The sequence below is a fragment of the Lissotriton helveticus genome, chromosome 10 (genome assembly GCF_964261635.1).
Source record: "Lissotriton helveticus chromosome 10, aLisHel1.1, whole genome shotgun sequence".
NCBI classification, from domain to species: Eukaryota; Metazoa; Chordata; class Amphibia; order Caudata; family Salamandridae; genus Lissotriton; species Lissotriton helveticus.
In genome coordinates, this window is record NC_136071.1 from 637060208 (window position 1) to 637079306 (window position 19099).

A 19099-nucleotide genomic window follows, 5' to 3' on the forward strand; every position below is an offset into this window, starting at 1 on the left:
GAAAATGTTAATACAGTATGGAGGAAGATTCAGTTATCCAAACTATGACTTCAGGAGCCAGATTGCTAAGTTGGGTTCTTTGGGATCTGGGTGCAGATTTCTCCATGGCTCTGTGTGAGGAGACAATGTGAGATGTAGCTTTTGATGTAAAACTATTGATAGCTCCAAGAGGGTCGCGAACTAAGGTTGACTGGCCCATGTGGATGCTATTAGGATTAGTGTGAGGGATGTTTGCCAGAGTTTCCAAAACACTGATGAAATTAGTCGGAGAGGCGGAAAAGCTTATGCAAATATCCTTGACCAGTACATCCATAGTGCATTGCCTTTGGAGAATGGGTAATGATACCTGGAGGTGAAGCTTGGGAATTTTGTGTTTTAGTGTTTGGCAAAAAGATCTATTTGAGGAAAAGCCCAATTTTTAAAGTATGGGAGGAGACCTTGAGGGTGAAGTTCCCACTCATGGATTTGCTGCCTCTGTCCGCTGAGAAGGTCGGCAATTTGATTCTTTACTCCCGGAAGGAGTTCTGTCAGGAGATACATTTTGTGGTGAATGGCCCATTTTCAAATGGCTTGAGCTAGGTGTGACAGTTGGAGTGTGTGTGCCCGCCACCCCGTTTTTCTATATAGTACATAGCCGTCATGTTACAGACTAGGACAGCTTTGTCTAGAAGATGAATTTGAAAAGCTTTGAGTGCTAGAAACACTAGCAGCTCTAGATGATTTATGTGGAAAGCCTTTTGGTTTTAACTCAACAAGCCTTAAATTGTGTGATTCTAGCGATGAGCTCCCCAACCACTGAGCAACGCCTCTGCTGTTAGTAATGTCTGTGGAACAGGGCTTATGAAGGGACGCGTTTTTGATACTTATTTTATTTATTTATTTTGAGAGTTTTATATAGCGCGAACAAGATCTTTGCAGATAACAGAGCGCTTTACAAAGGCAGGTGGAGGGCAGGGGAACAAGGGGGCATAGTGGGGAGGTAGCTCAACATGATCATGTACATAGCACCAATATAGTATATAACATAGTACCCATATAACGTATAGTACAGGTATGAGGTAGCAGGCATAGTTGGAGCGTAAGTCATCAACAGGTTCCTGTACATAGCACCAATATAATATATAACATAGTACTCATAACGTATAGTACAGGTACGAGGTAGCAGGCAAAATTGGAGCGTCGGCCATCCACTCGCTGTAAATAAACACGTGCATAGGAATATATAGGCAATATCATAGCGCCAGACTGGTAATACTGTTCTTAATGTAAACCACGCGAAATTGTTCAAGTGTATTTAGCCATAACGATACTTTTAACTTCTTTCTTAAAAAGAAGGGAGGAAGAGATGAGTCTTGTTTCAGGAGGAAGTGCGTTCCAGATCCTGGGCGCCATACCAGAGAAGGAACGTTTGTAGGTTTTTTCCTTCCGGAATCTTCGCGGTTTCAGCAGAAGATTGTTCGTGCTCCTGGTGGTTCTGGACCCACCTGAGATTGTCAACTTATGAGTGAGGTAGCTGGGTGATTTCAAGTGTATAGCCTTGTGCATCATGCAGGCAATTTTCAGCTGAATTCTGGCTTCCAGAGGCAGCCAGTTCAAGGCTTTGAAGTCAGGAGAGATATGCGAATGCTTTTTTGATCCAGTGATGAGTCTTGCTGCCGCATTTAGTGACGCTCTTAGGGGTGCAGTTGTCGTTAGGGGGAGGCCGCAGAGGGCCACGCTGCCATAGTCTATGCGAGGGATGACTAGAGCTTGTACTGCTGTTTGGAAGTCTTTTGCTGGGAGGAAGGGTTTCAGTTTTCTCAAGGTGTTTATTTGGAAGTTCGCCCCCTTAGTAGCCTTGCTGATATGCTGCTGCATGCTGAGGTTTGTGTCTAGTGTTATGCCTAGGGATTTAGCTGAGTCCACGATGGTCGGTTGGACATTGAGTGCTGTTAGGTGCTTAAGCCATGTTTGAGCAGAAGATATTTTCGTGGGAGGTGAGATTAGGAGGAACTCAGTCTTCATAGCATTGAGTTTGAGGTGGTTGTCAGCCAACCAAGATTGGGTGCTTCTGATCGTTGAATTCAGACTCAGGATGTCTTTGGGGGATTGTAACTTGAGATATATTTGAGTGTCATCGGCGTACATGTGAAAGTGTACATTGGATGCTTGTAACAGAGTGGTGAGAGGTTCCATAACTAGGTTGAACAAAGTAGGGGATAAGCAGGATCCTTGAGGGACGCCTAACGATACCGGTACTGGGGAAGACATTAGGTTTTTGCTCTTGAATTTTTGAGACCTGTTGTGAAGAAAGGAAGTGAACCAGCGAAGCACAGTCCCAGATAGGCCCATTCTTGATTTTAGGAGTTCGAGTAAGCTCTCATGTTTCACTGTGTCGAATGCCGAAGAGAGATCAAGAAGGATGAGGAGGCAGGTATTGTTTTGATCTAACATTTGGATGGCGTCGTCGATAACGTGAGTCATAGCGGTTTAAGTACTGTGCCCTGCTCTGAAGCCTGATTGGTGTGGGTTGAGGAGATCAAACTGTTCTATGTGCTTTGTCATTTGCAGTTGGACGCATTTTTCTAGCAGCTTGGCGAGAGTGGGAATGTTGGTAATCGGACGGTAGTTGTTTAGATCGGTGGGGTCGGCTGTTGGTTTCTTCAGTAAAGGTGTAACTTGACCAACTTTGAGGGAGTCCGGGATGGTTCCTTGTTGTAGTGAACTATTGATAATTTTAGTCCAGAGTGGGAGTAGCAGAGGGATGAAGTCTTTTACGGCGTTAGCAGGAAGAGGGTCAGTGAGGTGATTGGATGGTTTTAGAGTGCTGAGTATTCTGCCAATTTCTCCTTCAGAGTAGGTGTCAAAGGATGACCATGTCGCATTGTTTTTTAGTTCAATGGGTGTTATGCAGTTGGGTATTGAGTACAGGCTTGCGTCATTGCGGAGGTCTCTCTTTATATTGTCAGTTTTATTGTTGAAGAAAGCTGCGAAATCTTCACAAGAAGGGGTAGTGCTGATAATGTCGACAGCTGGGGGTTGTTCCTTAGATTGAGATCGAATTAGTTCCAACAATTTACTTGGACGGTTTTTAGCTTGGTCTAGCTGGATTCTGAAGAACTCTGACTTTGAGCGTTTTATTTTCCTGAAGTATGCATTTCTCTTTTTCCTAAGAGTTTTGAGATGCAATGTCGAGGGAATTGATCTCCAGGTACGCTCTGCCGATCGCATAGCCCGTCTCTCTTCATTGAGACTCCCGTTGTACCAGGGGTTGGATTTCTTCGTGGATACTCTTTTCAATTGCATTGGAGCGGCCTCATTGATTATTGTGGCCATGGAGTTGAGATAGTGGTCAGTTAGGACCAGCACATCAGAGGTGTCGGTAGGGGGGAGTAGGAGATTGCAGCTGTTGGGGGGTAGAGAGTTTGGATTGAGTTTCCTCATGTCTCTTTTCCAGACTTTGGGCATGGCGTATTGCACCGGGATGAGTTTTACCTTTTCCTTGATGATGAATGTTATAATATGGTGTTCTGACCAGTCACAAGGTTGTATTGAGTCGAGTTGAGTGGTGCCTTCTTTGGAAATGACCAGGTCGAGGGTCGAGCCTTTGTCGTGTGTCGGAGTGTTGCAAATTTGAGTGAGGTCAGATGCGGTAAGGAAACTTTTGAGGCTGTTAACTACTGCGTCACTGCCATCATTCCAATGGAGATTGTAGTCACCAAGGTAAATGTGTGTGTAGCCGTCCTGCGTTGATTAATATTGTGTCCATGAGTTGTTGGGAGAAGACGAGGTTGTCCCCCGGGGGGTGGTACATGATGTGTAACGAGCATACAGGTTTATTCTCACTGGTGACATCAAGGCAGAAGTATTCACAGGAGGTAAGAGAAGGGGCGGTGACTTTATTAATAGAGAGGTTGCTCTTGTAAATGCAGGCGATTCCGCCACCTGTCTTGTTGGGCCTGTCAAGTCTAGTGATGTAGTAGTTGGGGGGGACTAGGATGTCCATGATAGGATTGGAGGATTCAGTTAACCATGTTTCAGTTAGTATGGCCAGGTCAAGGTTCCTAGACCGGATGAGGTCAGCGACCTCCATAGAGTGTTTTTGGGCCGACCTACAGTTGAGAAGTGTGCATTTGAGACTGGGGGTGCAGGGGGAGGTGGAGGGTTCCGTAGTGAGAGGGACTTTGGTGAGGTTGTTGGGAACAGAGCCTCTGTTGCTATACGTGGGGTGCCTACTGGGGTTGGAGAGAATCATAGAAATGGACATGTGCGTGGTGGCTAAGCTCTTTTGGGTTGCCGGGACATATGTGCTGAGTAGGGTTTGTATGTCGCGGTCCGAGAGAGTCTTGATAGCGCGCTGGGGGCGGTTGGCGGTATTGCGAGAGGGGATAGAGGTCCAATGTGAGGGGTGGTTCGGAAGTGTCTTGATAGTGCGCTTAGGCCTGTTGGAGGTATTGCGAGAGGGGATAGAAATCCTATGTAAGGGGTGCCTAAGATGTGGGGGGGTGTTGTTCATTCGTTGACATGTGGTCGTGCGGGAGGGGTGCGGGAGGAGTAATTCTTTGAGCGAGTGAAGCTCTTCTTTCACTTGGAGGAGGGCGGTCATAATTATATCCAGCGTGACGTTGGGAGTGGGGTTAGAGTTATTGGCAGGGTAATCAGCGACAGGCGGGGTGAGGCAGATGCGGGACGAGTGGAGACTGGTCGTTGTGGGGGGGCAAGTGTAGTGCTGGGGGGTGAGAGTGGGGGGACAGATGTTGAGGGGGGAGTGGGTACCAGGAGTGGAGGGAGGGCTAAGGGTGGGAGGGAGTGAACTGTTGAGGGAAGGGTGGAGACTTGGAGTGGTGGGAGGGGATATGTTAAGGGTGGGGTGTATGTCTGGCCTGGGTTGAGTGTCGGGCATACGGGGGTCGCTGATGAGGGGGGAGTGGAGGCTCGGAGTGTCGGGAGTGCATGGAATGAGGGGGGCGATGTCGAGGGAGGGGTGTATGTCAGTATTTCTTTGGGTGGGGGTGGAGGGGGAGATGTTGAGGGAGGGGTGTAGGTCTGGAGTGCGTTGCGTGCAGAGACTGGAAGGGGCGCCGTTGAGTGAGGAGTGCGGGCTAGGGGTGGCGGGAGTGCAGGGAGTGAGTGGGGAGATGTTGAAGGAGGTGTGTCTGACATGAGTTGTTTGAGTGCAAAGAGTAGGGTGGGGGGTGATGAGGGAGGAGTGGGGGCCAGGAGGGGGGACGCAGGGAGTGGGGGGAGAGAGGACACGGGTGGGGGAGCTAGGTGCGGCGCGGGTGTGGGGGGTGGCGGGGGTGGGGAGATTGGAGGGGTAATTGGGAGGACATAGAGTCGCGTTGTGAGGGTCAGAGGCGGTGGGTCGTTCTGAGACGTTAGTTGGACGTGAGGAGCTCTGGTTCAGTTGTATTGGGGTATGAGTGGAGGGCCGCCGATTTGAGAGGTGCTCTTTGAAAGTGGGGAACAGGTCGTCTAGTAGTTCCAGGTTCCTGTCTGTGGCTTGAATTAGAACAGTCCCGTTATTGTAAATAGTAATGGCTGTACTGCCAGGGAAGCGATTGGATGGAGCGATGGAGAGTGATAGTCCATGAGCGGATTTCCTGATGGTGGAGACGTTGAGCAAGGCCTGGAAGGTTTTTCTCCATTGAGCTCTACGTGCGGTGTGGAAGATGATATCGGTGTTCAGGGATCCCTTAGCCGGAGAGAAGTAGGTGTCGGCAAAGGGTCTTTCAGGGTGGGACCTCAGGAGGTTGTGTTTAAAGCGTTTAGCGGCTTTTTTTGTGAGTGCGGGTGGGTAGATTATTTTAAATGTGTGATTGCCGCAGTGATCCATGTTAGGAAGGTGCAGGGTGGGTGTGGGAGATTAGGCAGGGGAGATGTGCAGGATCGCAGATGGATGCAAACAAAATACCAATGCCTGTATACGGTATGTTACATAGGTCAAAAGAGGCGACTGCAGACCATATGTTACAGGTGTCAGAAAGGGCACTAGTGGGACAATATGTTACATGGGTCACATGAGATAGCTGCAGACCATGTGTTACAGGGACAGAAGAGGCACTAGTGAGTGAGCTCAATATGTATTAGCAACTAGGTGCATTATAGGCATAAAAGGCGAAGGGAGCAGCATACATAGGTATATAACTATATATATATAAACAATCAGCTATGCGTATAATACTGCTGAAATATTGTGGCAAAAACATATGTCCACTGCAATTTAAAGCGTCAGGTGACGCTAGTGAGCAGGGTGAGATAGGTGCAATAGGTGGAGCGTGAATTAAGTGTAGGTGGATATATCCAGGTACACGTGGGAGTGTAATACTGCAGTAAAGGTATGGACTCTATCACACGGAGGTGTAGGTACATAGATATGTGAAAGGTAAACAATGTACTCTAGTGTGTGGTGATGTAAATACCTTTTTTTTTTTGGCAATTACTGCAGCTCAGCAAGTTGTTCAGGATGGTTGCCGCAATAGTATGTAGTCAGACAGCAGTGTTAGTCCTTTGTCAGTTATTGTCAATGTTCGGGATGACCAGTTTCCCTTTCTGCTGAGGGGGAGTTAGTCTTATTTCAGTGTTGCTACTTCCTGGTTGCTGCTTGGGGGGAGGAGCGAGACTTAACTTCTTTGTGGATACATTTTGTGGATCTCACCACTGAAGAGAGCGAGAGGTGCGGCCGTTTACCAACACTAGATCGGTCAAATGACCCTGCGACTGGTTCTGACTCGCTAAGCATTCCTGAAGGGGACGCATATAAAGTCTTGAATGGGAACAATCCTGATGCAAGAGGCCATCATTCCCAGCAGTTGCATATACACTCGAGCTGGTAGTGAGTGGGTGGGCTGGAAAGGAGCGATTACAGCCTGAATATTGTGAATGCTGCCTGCATTGGGAAAATAAAGCTATACAGTTGCATAAGCTTGACATACGGATAGATTTGATTAACATAATAGCTTCATATATTGCTCAAATAAATACAAAATTGGAAAAACTGGCCCACCTAATAACTAAGAAATGTGGCACAAATACAGTAGCATCCAAGGAGTGTGCATGTGATCCAATAATAGACAAGTTGAGTACAGTACGCCAGCTATTCTAAAAATTATTCTAAATGAAGGACAAGCAAACGGCAAGGACTAGATAAAAAGCACAAACCACTGATGGAACACAAACTCAACCAGCAAGTTCCCCCCCATATTGAGCAATCAGACACCGGTCATAATCAAAACGTTTGTGAACTCTAAAGGAGGGACAGGATTCAAATCTAACACTAAGAAATTAAAAACATCCCCCGGACCAGTTAGATGAACAAGATAATACAAACATTGTCTAGCAAACTAAGACAGAATAAAAAAGCGAGGGAATCTAGAAGTGTACAAAGAAAGATATGCATAGTGAGAAGAGATTGTTCCATATTTTCAAAACAAACAAAGAACCAGCATTAGTAACACCAAACACACAAACCTAGTGATGAAAGATGAGAACGAGGTAATCTAAAAACAACTTTCACAGTGGAACTCATTAAACCTTAGCCCACGAACTGATGAATCAATGAACACAATGGAAACCAATCATGAGATAGCACAGATGCAAAGCATAACAAATGAAAACAAGCAATTGGAGAGAAAAACAAGGAATTCTGCCATTCAACTCAAGCGAGAACCAAGAAGAGAAAGGAAGGGACCACATACATCTAAATACAACTACAGAAAACGTCCAACTAAAAAACAAGGGAAGATCAAAACAAACGTATATTGGAGCGCTCAGTTGCTACACAAACAATAACTACAACAAATAAAGATAATCAGAATAAATATGGGCATGAGGAAGTCCAGCATGAATTTACAAGCAGAAGACGCCCAGAACGAACAGATTGTAATAAAAGTAAATTTACCTAAGGACAGTGAAGTAGGGACAAACCCAAGAGGTGGGGCAACATTCGCGACCCATATCAACAATTGATATAAACCAAGATGTTAGCCTGAGCAATCAGATCATACCAAAAACCTAAATCTCACAGGATTCTCAGAGTAAACATAATGAGACTAATTGCTGAAATTCCTGCACTAAAACACCTCACACCAACAGACTTGTTTTCAATCAAATTAATTCCCAAGAAGATAATCAGATGGAAAATACCCCCTCAACCTGGAGAAATGAGGAAATTGCGGATTTACAAACACCAGGCAACAATTTCAAGCATGGGGCATTACACTTGCTAAACTTTCAAGGCCACGCTAGGCTTTACCTCTAACAAAGCCATCTAGGAGGCATAGCTTAGATTTAGAAAATGCTCCAGTATAGTCAGTGCTACAAAATGCCAGAGGAAAAGCAGGTGATACCAAGAAAAAAAAAGAAAAATAAGGACAAACACAGGAACAGGACTCAAACAAATGGAGACTAATAGCCTCCTCTTTTAATGCCCCTAAAAGGGAGTGACTTCTATACGAAGAAAAAGCATCCTTAATGACTCTTTAAAGTGTTTATCTTGGAACATTGCAGAGGCAAAAAAAGAAATACAGGACACTATCCCTCCAACAGATTGGAACTATGAGATAGTGTCCAAGAGACTTGACTGATCAAGATAAAGAAAGTGGACAATTACACACTCCATTATGTAAATCCCATAAATACACGTCAGTATGGGAGAGCAAAAGGCTGCCTCGCAGCATATATGCATCCAGCACAGAGCATCGGGTCAGAACAGCTTCGAAGATCAGACATACAAATAATTAAATTGGATCTATGGTCTAACCACCCGACAACAACAACCATATTAATAAAAGTCTATATGCATCTGAATGCAAGGAAAAAACGGTCACAATATGATAAATTAGATTATATTAAATTTGAGAACCTAGCCTGGAAAATAACAGGTCGTTTTAACTTCAATCTAATTTACACCCCAGAAGACAAGCAATTAGTAGCCCAAAATGTGTTCTGGTCAGTGCCGCCACAATCATCCTCAGCAGCAAAACAGGATTAGAATGGGCAAAAAAAACTGTTCCGGCCCTTGAACACCTAGGCCTGAGATCACTAAACGGTAAAATCAAAGATATATTCTCCTCCCCCCCCCCCACACACACACACACACACACACACAAATGTATGCACGGAAAACAATGAATAAGCATACTTCAAGCCTCTCAAGAAAAGCCTTCACATTAAAAAAATAGAGGGGTTAGATAGAACAGGACCCTTAATGCTTCAAAAACACTCGGAATAACGTAGAAAGTCTTGTAAGCTATAAAAAAAGCAATTCTGGGAGGATAAAAAAACAAGTCTTTTGGGAAATAATAAACGGAAAAACTAGAGCACCGCAAATTAGAAATAAGGCATGCGTGACTGAGTAGCTTGGGTAGCCCACCTAAGTAAAACATTCAAAGGAGCTACAGAATATTTAACCAAGAGATGGATAACAGCCACAATGTTTGGCGCCCAAGTTTTCAATAAACATTAGATAACCGAGCAAAACCTTAGACTACCCAATAGCCCTGGAAAGCCAATGCTTTGCGGTTGAAAAGGCATCTAAAATAATAAAATCAGGACGAAGGGATGGGGCTTCTGGGCCTAATGGCATCCCTCAAGCCATCTTCAGGAGTGATTCAAGACAATTGGGAGATCCTGTTATCAGGACTATGTAATGAGAAAGGGGCAACGGACACTTTTCCCATGAGTTGGTAAGGTCAACAATTAACCCTATATTCGGGGGGTGGGGGGTTGCGACAGGTCGGATCCGGCAAACTACAGGCTAATTGCACTTACTGACGTTGAAGCCAAATACCATGCACCATTGATCCTGGAGGATCTGGTGGAATGGTCCAACAACAAGTTGATCCCACTCAACGAAACAGGGTTCCGTAAAGAGTTTCGTACAAAAACAAACATACTGGCCCTGGCCATAATAGCAACTATGATGGATTGATAGATTTTAAAGCAGCGTTTGAACATGTAGATCACAGTTTGTTGTGGAGCAAATTAAAGTGCCATAATACAACTGTATAAGGGCACGTGGATCCGTATAAAAATAGCAAATGGCTCGAGACTGCCAAAGGGAAATACAGACAGAGATAGGACTAAAGCAAGGCTGTGTATTACCTCCTTATCTATTCAATCTATTTATGGCGGATCTCTCACCAAGATTAAATCCGGTTAATTCCCATCCACCACGCCTGGGCCCATTTTCCATAACGCATCTTTTTAATGCGGATGACAGTTTCGCTCAGCCTAACAAGAGTTGGCCTAAAAAACACTAATTGAATTATCACCTTTTGCTAAGGACAATGCCTTGGAAATTAACATCACAAAATCAAAAACCATATCTATTAGGAAATGGCCGGGACTCCAACACCCTATTAATATTAAGCTGGGGCTGTAAATAGATAATAGATTAAACTTCCAATTTCATAAACCAGATCTTCATAAGAAAAGGAAATGGCTTAATCTATGCATTTTTTGCCCTGGCAAAAAAATTAAGGGGTCCATATTTAAGTGATTTTGGCAGTTATGGTCGCTAAATTATTGCCGACGGTAGCCTATGTAAGCACTGTTTTAAATGGTAAAGATGCAAAACTGATTATCTACAAATGAAAATGTACAAAAAAGTTTAGTCTACCTCAGAATGCATCCTCGGCACAGCTGTGATTGGAATTTGGTCTTATTCAACAAGAGATTGGGAGAAGATCTGTCGCTATTAAAACCTGGTATAAAATCTGATTAAATTGATCTAATGTCTTACATGACGCCTTGTGGCAGTCACAGGAAGAAGCTCCCCCATCAAATTCTTGAAAACAGCACTGGAGGAACAAAGACCACTCTGGGTGCAGAATACCCCTTTCCCAGTTATATGTAGGGGGATAACAAAATGGCCAAACTCCACTCACTACTATAAGACAAAAGTAAATTAGCCAAGCGGTCCCACGCCTGTAAGATGACGTTTTTGATACTTTACGAAAAGACAATACGCACCAAGGAAAAACATGCCTCTCCGTGATCCACGGAATAATGACTACGTTTGCCCTTGAAAGCTATGACTCAATCCATGGATGATTAAGTCTATCTCTTATCTAAGCCCTTAGTTACAAAAGCAATTCCCAGTGTTTTAACTGTACTAAGATTGGGATCTGATGTGACATCAATATTGAAGACTACTTTTATGATATAGTAATATGTTCCACTTTGATTGTTTTAAAAAGATACGAAAATAATTTAATGATTTAATGGATTGGAAATAAATTTTTTCGGAATATTGTTATGGTTAACAACCTAAACAATAAGTATGGTAATTTCTTTGCTTTTTATTAAAAAACATGTTCCAGACTGAGTAGGCTGAGAGCGACCTTCAACAGGTTCCACTGCCTTTTTTAAATTTTAATGCACTGGCACGGGTTACACGTATGATCTTCACTCTCCCCGAACCCTTGGGTTCTTCTCTATAGAAAATTCCTCTGTCCCCAAACAAGTATTTTTTTACTCTAAGATATTTAACAAATCAAACATTTATTTGCGTCAACTTTGTTTTTCCACTGTTCAATACTTGCTGAAATGCAGTTTAAATTAATTGCCAGATAACTCGGTAATAAAAAGCAAGTATCCATGAACTTATGTGCACAAATAAATGGACATGTAAACATACAAATTAAGTTGAATTCCAAGGTAAAAAAAAATATGAAAAAACAGACTAAAAAACCCCAACTCAAGCTGGCAGAAGGAGACAAGAGGAACAAAACATTAACTTCTGATCTGTTGAGCAAGATTAAATTAAAGCACAAATTAACCCCTTGCATGCTGGTGACGAACCCCAGCCGTCACGCTCCACGGTGCTCGTGTGCTGAGGACGGCTGGGGTTCGTCACGTCCCCGCCCTGTTCTTTTGTTCACCGCACAGCGGCGGAAACGGCCCAGCAGCGAAGGGGTTAAGGAACAATTAAAGACAACATTTCTATTAAATGAATGGCTGTCTAAGAGTCTAATAGACAAGTAGACCAGATTACTAGAGAACATCCTCTGGAGGACCACAACTGGTCGCTTGCAGGTTATACAAAACGAAGCAAAAATAAATTAACAGAACAAAACATACCTATCAAGGCTCCAGTTTACAGTTGGATCATCCATTTTATTTACAAGAACTATTAAATGTTTCACACCCGCTGTTTTTGCCAGCATGGCATGTTCTCTGGTCTGTCCACCTTTCTCAAATCCAGTTTCAAATTCGCCTTTTCTCGCAGATATTACCTAAATTAAGGAAACAAAACAGTATTCAACTTTCTTCAACTTGACAGTTAATAAATTGGTTACTAAATGACATTAACTTGTGAAAACCTACTATACTCACTAATCTATTACCTACGCAGTTAACTCTTGTGCCTTCATTCAATAAGAACCGTAATTACAGTTAAGCACTGTACAAAACATATGCTTAGCTAATGGCTGCCTATTGCAGGATCCGGTTATGCTTCATACACATTTTAATCAGCTACTTTTCCTGAAAAAGTTCAAGTGAACAAAACCAAGACCAAAGCTCACCAAATACATGGTTAGTAAACAAATTGAATTTTATGACAAGATTGGACATTAATATCCTATTCTCCTTTCATGCCACCACTATTCAGCAGCCCCTTTAAAGAACATGGAACATACCAAAGTTCCAATGTAATAAAACAGTAGAACCACCAGCATTCTCCATTCATTTTTGCTGTTGCTTACACAGATAAGTACTCAACTAATAGGTCTGTATGACTGCAAGATTAAGCTGATTGTATGAAAAACTGAAGAGTTCTGGACCAATTATGTATGCATATATCATGTTTGAAATTTCCCATATAGAATACCAGCCATCGCTGTTCTGCGTTCTCAGTTTGGGGTTGTTTTTTTCTAGCTTATTAGGGTTTTAGGTGGAAAAACACCCCCTAAAAAGAAAGGTTCTGAAAAAGATTCAGGAGAATACTGCTAGTAACCTTGGAATTGGGTTAGTTTGGCACAAGATAATCCTTGAGAAGGAAGCTTAAAATTGGTTTATAGAAAAGGTAATTTTTGTCAAAAGGACTACTCTATTGGCAGAGCAGAAGCTTAGCTAAACTTCCTTTGGCTCAGAACAGAAAAATCTGTAACTCTAGCTGGAGCATGGTCAGCTTTGAAAACATTTATCAATAATAACTTTTTAGTATAACTTAAGAACTTCGCACGGAAGTGATCTAGTCACACAGAAATGGTCTCGCAAGGGGACACAGACATAACCTTTAAGACTGGGTATCACTCCATGCACTTCAAGCTTCTATCTTTAATTCGTTTTCATAACTCAAGAAAAACATTCAGCCTCCTCTGTATTTTCACCATATGCTATTTTCCAGAAAAAGGATGTCAGAGACCCACTTTTTTAGTAGGAGAGTACCGACAGTATGCTAAAAGAACAACGCTTACCCTCATACTGCAGTATTGAGAAACGGGTAGGGGATGGGGTTTAAGAGAAAGCCACAAAGGAAAATAAAAAAGGTCATTCAGAGCAAATGGAGTAGACAATTTTCACAAAGCAGGTCCCACTTTTCACTAGTTGGAAAAATATGATGAAAAAGGTGAAGGTGTTTCTTTATGCAAGATGCATGCATGCATGCATGCATGCATGCAAGTACCAAGGTACTTTTTAAATAACAAAAATGGGCTTTAACTGGTCGAGAAACCTCAAAGCATCACATCATAGTACACATTCTGGGCCAAACTGAAGGCGTTACACTAAACCTACTTCTGAACAACACCAATTCTAGCACGTTCTAGGTATTTTGAAACTCACTCAACTTATTAAACTGCAGAAGAGTGAACCGTGAAATCGGCTATAATGATTTTAGTAGCATACATTTTCAAATCAAGGATTACACCCTCACCTTGCTTTTTAAACAGCTGTGCAGCAGGCTGCTTCAGATTAGGCAAAAACAAACTAGCATGAAATGTCTAAAAACACTAACGCAGGTGAAAGTTGCCACCCCAAAAATAGATTCTTGAAATGACAAACACAGAACCTCAATAACCTCTATTCACTCATAGATTGTGATATAAATAAATTGCCACATAACATCACATTACCTAATACAAAATTATCAGCCAGATTGCACACAAATAGCAATATAGTATGAGTAAAATTAGAAATTCTTTCTTACCAGAACAGCGAGATCAGCTTGGGAAGCACCACCTATCATGTTCGGAACAAAGCTCTTGTGTCCTGGAGCATCTAGGATAGTGAAATGCTTCTTCTCAGTTTCAAAATAAGCCCGTCCCACTTCTACAGTTTTACCTTTATCTCTTTCTTCCTGGTTTGTGTCTAAGGCCCACGAAAGGTACCTAAAATAGAAAACAAGGAAGTAGAAATATATCAAATAGATTTTTAGAATCATTAAGGCATTTGTTAATCTTTGTGTAGCTAAATTTCATTTCCCACAAGTAATATACAGCAAGTGCTCTGAACAATAGAAAGACTTCAAAAGGGCTTAGTTTATTTCATATGTAGTTTCTTCACAAGTATGTTTTTTATATAACAAATAAAACTTTGATATCTATGAACATGGGATTCTTTATCAATCCAATTTCTTAGCTAGGAGATCGAGAGAAACCCCTGAAAATAAATCAGTCACATAAATGTAACTTAGTCTTTCTCCTGCAAAGCAATGTTTAGCCAGGCAATGCATCCTCTTTCTTTGCTTCTTTGACAAAGTTTCACTACTAAAGTACAGTTTCAACATCAGACTACAAAAACTAATCAAAACACGCATTTGCAATGCAATAGGTCTCGCATTTGCAAGGTTTTGAGCCATTGGCATTGTAAGTGACAATGCCTTTTATTTATGTGATTAAAAAATGCAATTATAAAAAGCATTGTCATTTACAATAATAAAAGGTCAAAGTTTCAAAAATACAAGACCTATTGCATTGAAATGCTGGTTGTATTCAGCGAGTCACCATATGTGCAAATCTGCTCAGCCCCAAAGACATGCGACATCCAAAGAAATCAGAGAGGCTAGTGCAGAGGGCGGAATGGCAAGGGGGGGTGGGGGTAGGACGAAAGGCACTGGTCACTTGCAGCATGGTAACAGATTTTACAATATTAAACATTTCTTTAGAGGAGTTCCCTGCATTCTTGATACGCTTCGAGAAGTGATCTCTCATCGTATGTCTCATCAGCTTGTGAAATTTTTTTCAAGGGCCTCCTCATAGGTGATTTTTGCTGAGGGATCTTAAGACATTCCCCAGCTGTGCTCCCGCCTCTTGCAGCTTTTCTCTGCTCGAAGTTGGGCAGAGGGCTTAGCTCTCTTGGCTACAACAGTTTTTAAAGGGGCCAGCATGTCCAGGGGATTAGAGACCCACTAATTAAAGCCAATAAAGTCGAGATTACCTGTAAGCAACAGCATGGTGGCTTGAGGAGCGGACCCAAAGGCTTCCTTCGTAACTTAAGTTCCTCCTTTTCTCCGATGATTTGCAACTCAATGACTGGTAGCCCCTGTCACTAGACTAAAATCTGAGCTCCTCGCCACAGGGTGAGTAGGCGTGGTATTATAGAAAGGACGGCTTCTCTGGACCACTTAACAGCCTGGGCTTTAAGAAATAGGCTAGCGTGGCTGGCGCTTGATGTGATCCGGGCAACGACTGGCTTGCCTTTGGCGCGCCCGTATGAGCAGTTTATGCAGAGAGCACTTTTTGCCCTTGTGGCAATTAGCAGGCCCTGATATGATAATGGGGTAAATAGATGATAGGGAGATGGGAAATGAACAAATCAGAATGGGGCGATCAAGCAAGTAATTCATTTTTGGTGTTTGGTGTGGGGGGGGGGGGGTAGGGGGTCAATGAACCTATGCATTGTGATGTTTGGGTCTTGCTCGATGTCATTATTTTTATTCATACTTATGCGTGTTGTGATGTAATAATTTTAATCAAATCATAAATAAATATCTTATACAAAACAGGATCAGTGTCTACAGCAAGAATAGGATCTCTGTTCAATGTAATGTACGCGCCTCAATCTAATTATGTCATTTTCTTTGGAATTTAAAATTGTGAACGATTACTAAAGAGGAAAATACTTATATAACAAAATGGCTTTTTCTGGTTGTGGATTCTTTCAGGGGAATTATGTTTTAAGCATAGACATTGATATGTCATTATGACAAACTTAGGTTATTGTGGATTATTGTGTTTCCAAGTACCACAACTGCGGGAAAACAGACTACACTGTTAGAACTACAAGGATTCCCAGATTGGTAGAAATTTTCTTTGAAGACTCAACAGCGATGGTGGTGGTCATGGTTTTAGGGTGATGCCTCTTCGATTGCACTGGGGTACATGGCAAGGTTACTTGCCATAACTTCTGCTGTTTACTAAGTAATGGAACCACTTGCATAGAGACTCAAAGAAAATCAATTTATTGACATTAAAAGTCACCATGTTAAATTACCAGTTTGATGAAAACCTTATATTTAAAATTTGTTGATAATAAAGAACCTCCCTGGAAAAGGGAGGAATGTGGGGTACAAAGATGAATGAAAATGATGTGCCCTTCTCCCAAAAAAGAAATTCCAGGGAGAAATATGCTGCCATTTTCCTCCTGCTCTGAACAGGCAGAAGATGTCCGTGAGAAGGCCGGTGAGAGAAAGGGGGCATGTTGTTAGGGCAGGGTTGAACTGGGAGAACATTGTCTGTTCCCCTGTGTTGTCTGTGCAGGGATTCACTCAGCCCCTGGTTCTGCCATTAGCCTGGGCTTGTTCTTCTTAAAGGATGACAGTGGTTGAGGCAGTCATGTCCTGTGCCAGACTGTGATAAAAGTATTGTATGCCAACACTCTGAACATCTAGTCTGCATGAAAGCAACCTAGTCGACCCCAACTTGTTTAGGTCACATGCCAGCACCACTACAGTACACAAGCACACAGCAGGGTTAACATTAGAAATCGTAAAATGTAATTGAGAGCTCGACCTTCCTGTGAGAATTATTAGGAACAATGCCAACGGTGTTCTGTTCACAGACTTGTAGCTGCGTTTCAAAGTTGAACCCAGGGTGGAAAGAATTCGTATTTCTTGTTAGCGTTCTCAACCGTGCCAATATGATCTCATTTTACTAATGAAGAGGATTACTGTTTCTTTGTACGGACTATCTGGAAATTTCCATTGCTTGAGGAAGATGCATTTGCCCATGCTTAGTGATGAACTGCAAGTCATGCAGTAGCCAAAGCTGGCTTAAGATCTCCTTTTCACTGGAATAGAATGCTTGGTTTTCAAAGAATTTCCCACCCAAGAGTGCTAACTCAATCTAGGGTTCACACCCAGGGATGCAATGGAGTCGGGGGGTGCTCATCCCTGTTGCTGCCGCAGTTCTACTGGCTGCACATCGACACCTGGTGAAAGCAGGTCCGGTGTTCAGAATTTCTTGGCTCAAAACTTGCAGATCCAGGAATTCCTGTTTAGGGGACACCAGGCTACCTATAATTGAGTAGCAGAGTTCCTTCACAAGTTACTGCACAGGTTAAAATACTATCACTTGCAATGAGTAGCCTAGTGTACAGTTTCAGATGCCAATGCTCTCACTGAAGATTACAGATATTGTTGTTAAAGAGGAAAAAAATACCTTTAACCTTGTTAAAGTAAAGCGCGAGTGCCGCAATTATAGCAAAAGTAAACAAATAGAGCCCGCGCACTTGGGAGACAGAGTGAATGAGGGAGGGAGAGCCGTGCACGAGGGAATGACTAAAGAACAAGTTACTTACCTTCTGTAACGCTTTTTCTGGTGGATACAGTATCTGCCTGTGGATTCCTCACCTTGTGAATATTCCCTGCGCAAGCAACATCCGGAAACTTTTGTAGCTCTCCACGCCGGCGAGGACGTAGACGACGTCACAAAGGCACGACTCCGCTAGAGACCTCGCGGACGTCACTGGATCCATAAGAGAGCCTAGTCGGCGTGATGACGTCAGTTCTGCCCTTTTTTCTGTGCCCCCGAGGCACACTGACAGACCGACATAAATAGGTACAGTATACACAGTAATCAAACCAAGACAGTGTGAAATCAATGCAAAAAGCATAAACAATCAAACATTTCCATTGGAAGAAACAACCATAACATAACAAGATTGCAGGTTTAGAAGAGTGGACAAACTGGGAGGCGGGTGGGTCAGTGAGGAATACACAGGCAGATACTGTAACCACCAGAAAAAGCGTTACCAAAAGGATTACTCACCTTGTGAATAGAATCCCACAGCAGTCCCCTCTCCCGGAGGAGGGTGTCCACTCCCCTATACCAAGAAATCCTGAAGGACAGAACGTGCAAAATGGCCATCCCTCCTAACTTCAGAATCTAAGCAGCAATGCTTCACAAAAGTGTGGAGGGAGGCCCAAGTTGACGCTCTACAAATGTCCTCTACAGGTACATCCCTAGACAAAGCAGAAGTAGAAGACTTTGCTGTAGTAGAGTGAACTCTTATACCCTCTGGAGGTTCCTTACCAGCCAGGGCGTAGCAGATCTTGATGGACAAGATAATCCCTCTGGAAAGAGTGCGCTTGTGCACCGCTCTTCCTTTCGGATACACTGCCGGCGCCGACATTGTATCCACCGGAGTCGATGGCCTTTCGGGTACAAGCACCTCTTCCACCGGAACCAAAGAGTGCTCCAAAGATGGAGAAGTATTCGGCGCTGGTGACTGCTCCGCAGACTGCACCGGTGAAACCACAGGAGCAGCAACTCTCACCGGGGATGGAGAGGGAGATATATAGTCCTTCCGACGTCGATGATCCTTCGAGGTAGATGACTGAGCTTCCTCCAATCGGCGCCCAGAGCCATGACTACTACTCTTATGTTTCTTGGACTTCGAAACATGACCAGACGTCGACTTAGACTCCGATCCCAACCTCTACCTCTACCTCTACCTCTACCTGGCCTTCGATTTCCTCCGACCGCTCTTATCTTTACGCACCTTCGCCATCAACAGCTTGGCTTACCTTTTTTTCAAGAGCCTTCGGGTCCATCTTCCTGCCAGAAGTACAAACCTCGACATCATGGTCCGATGACAAATACCATACACAATCGTCGTGTGGATCAGTTATGGACATCTGTCCACCGCACTCCCTGCAAGGCTTAAATCCTGA

The 19099-nt window shown here is 43.2% G+C and overlaps 1 protein-coding gene across 2 annotated transcripts in view; it reads right to left on the minus strand.

Moving 5' to 3' along the window:
* GSPT1 (G1 to S phase transition 1) overlaps positions 1 to 19099 on the minus strand; it is a 548341-nt gene that overhangs the window by 377711 nt on the left and 151531 nt on the right. For both annotated transcript variants that reach the window (XM_078663168.1, XM_078663169.1), the window contains exons 7-8: positions 14135 to 14315; positions 12064 to 12218 (exon numbers count right to left, since the gene is read on the minus strand). In XM_078663168.1, the coding sequence (XP_078519294.1) occupies positions 12064 to 12218; positions 14135 to 14315 (336 nt within the window). The remainder of the gene's footprint in view (positions 1 to 12063; positions 12219 to 14134; positions 14316 to 19099) is intronic.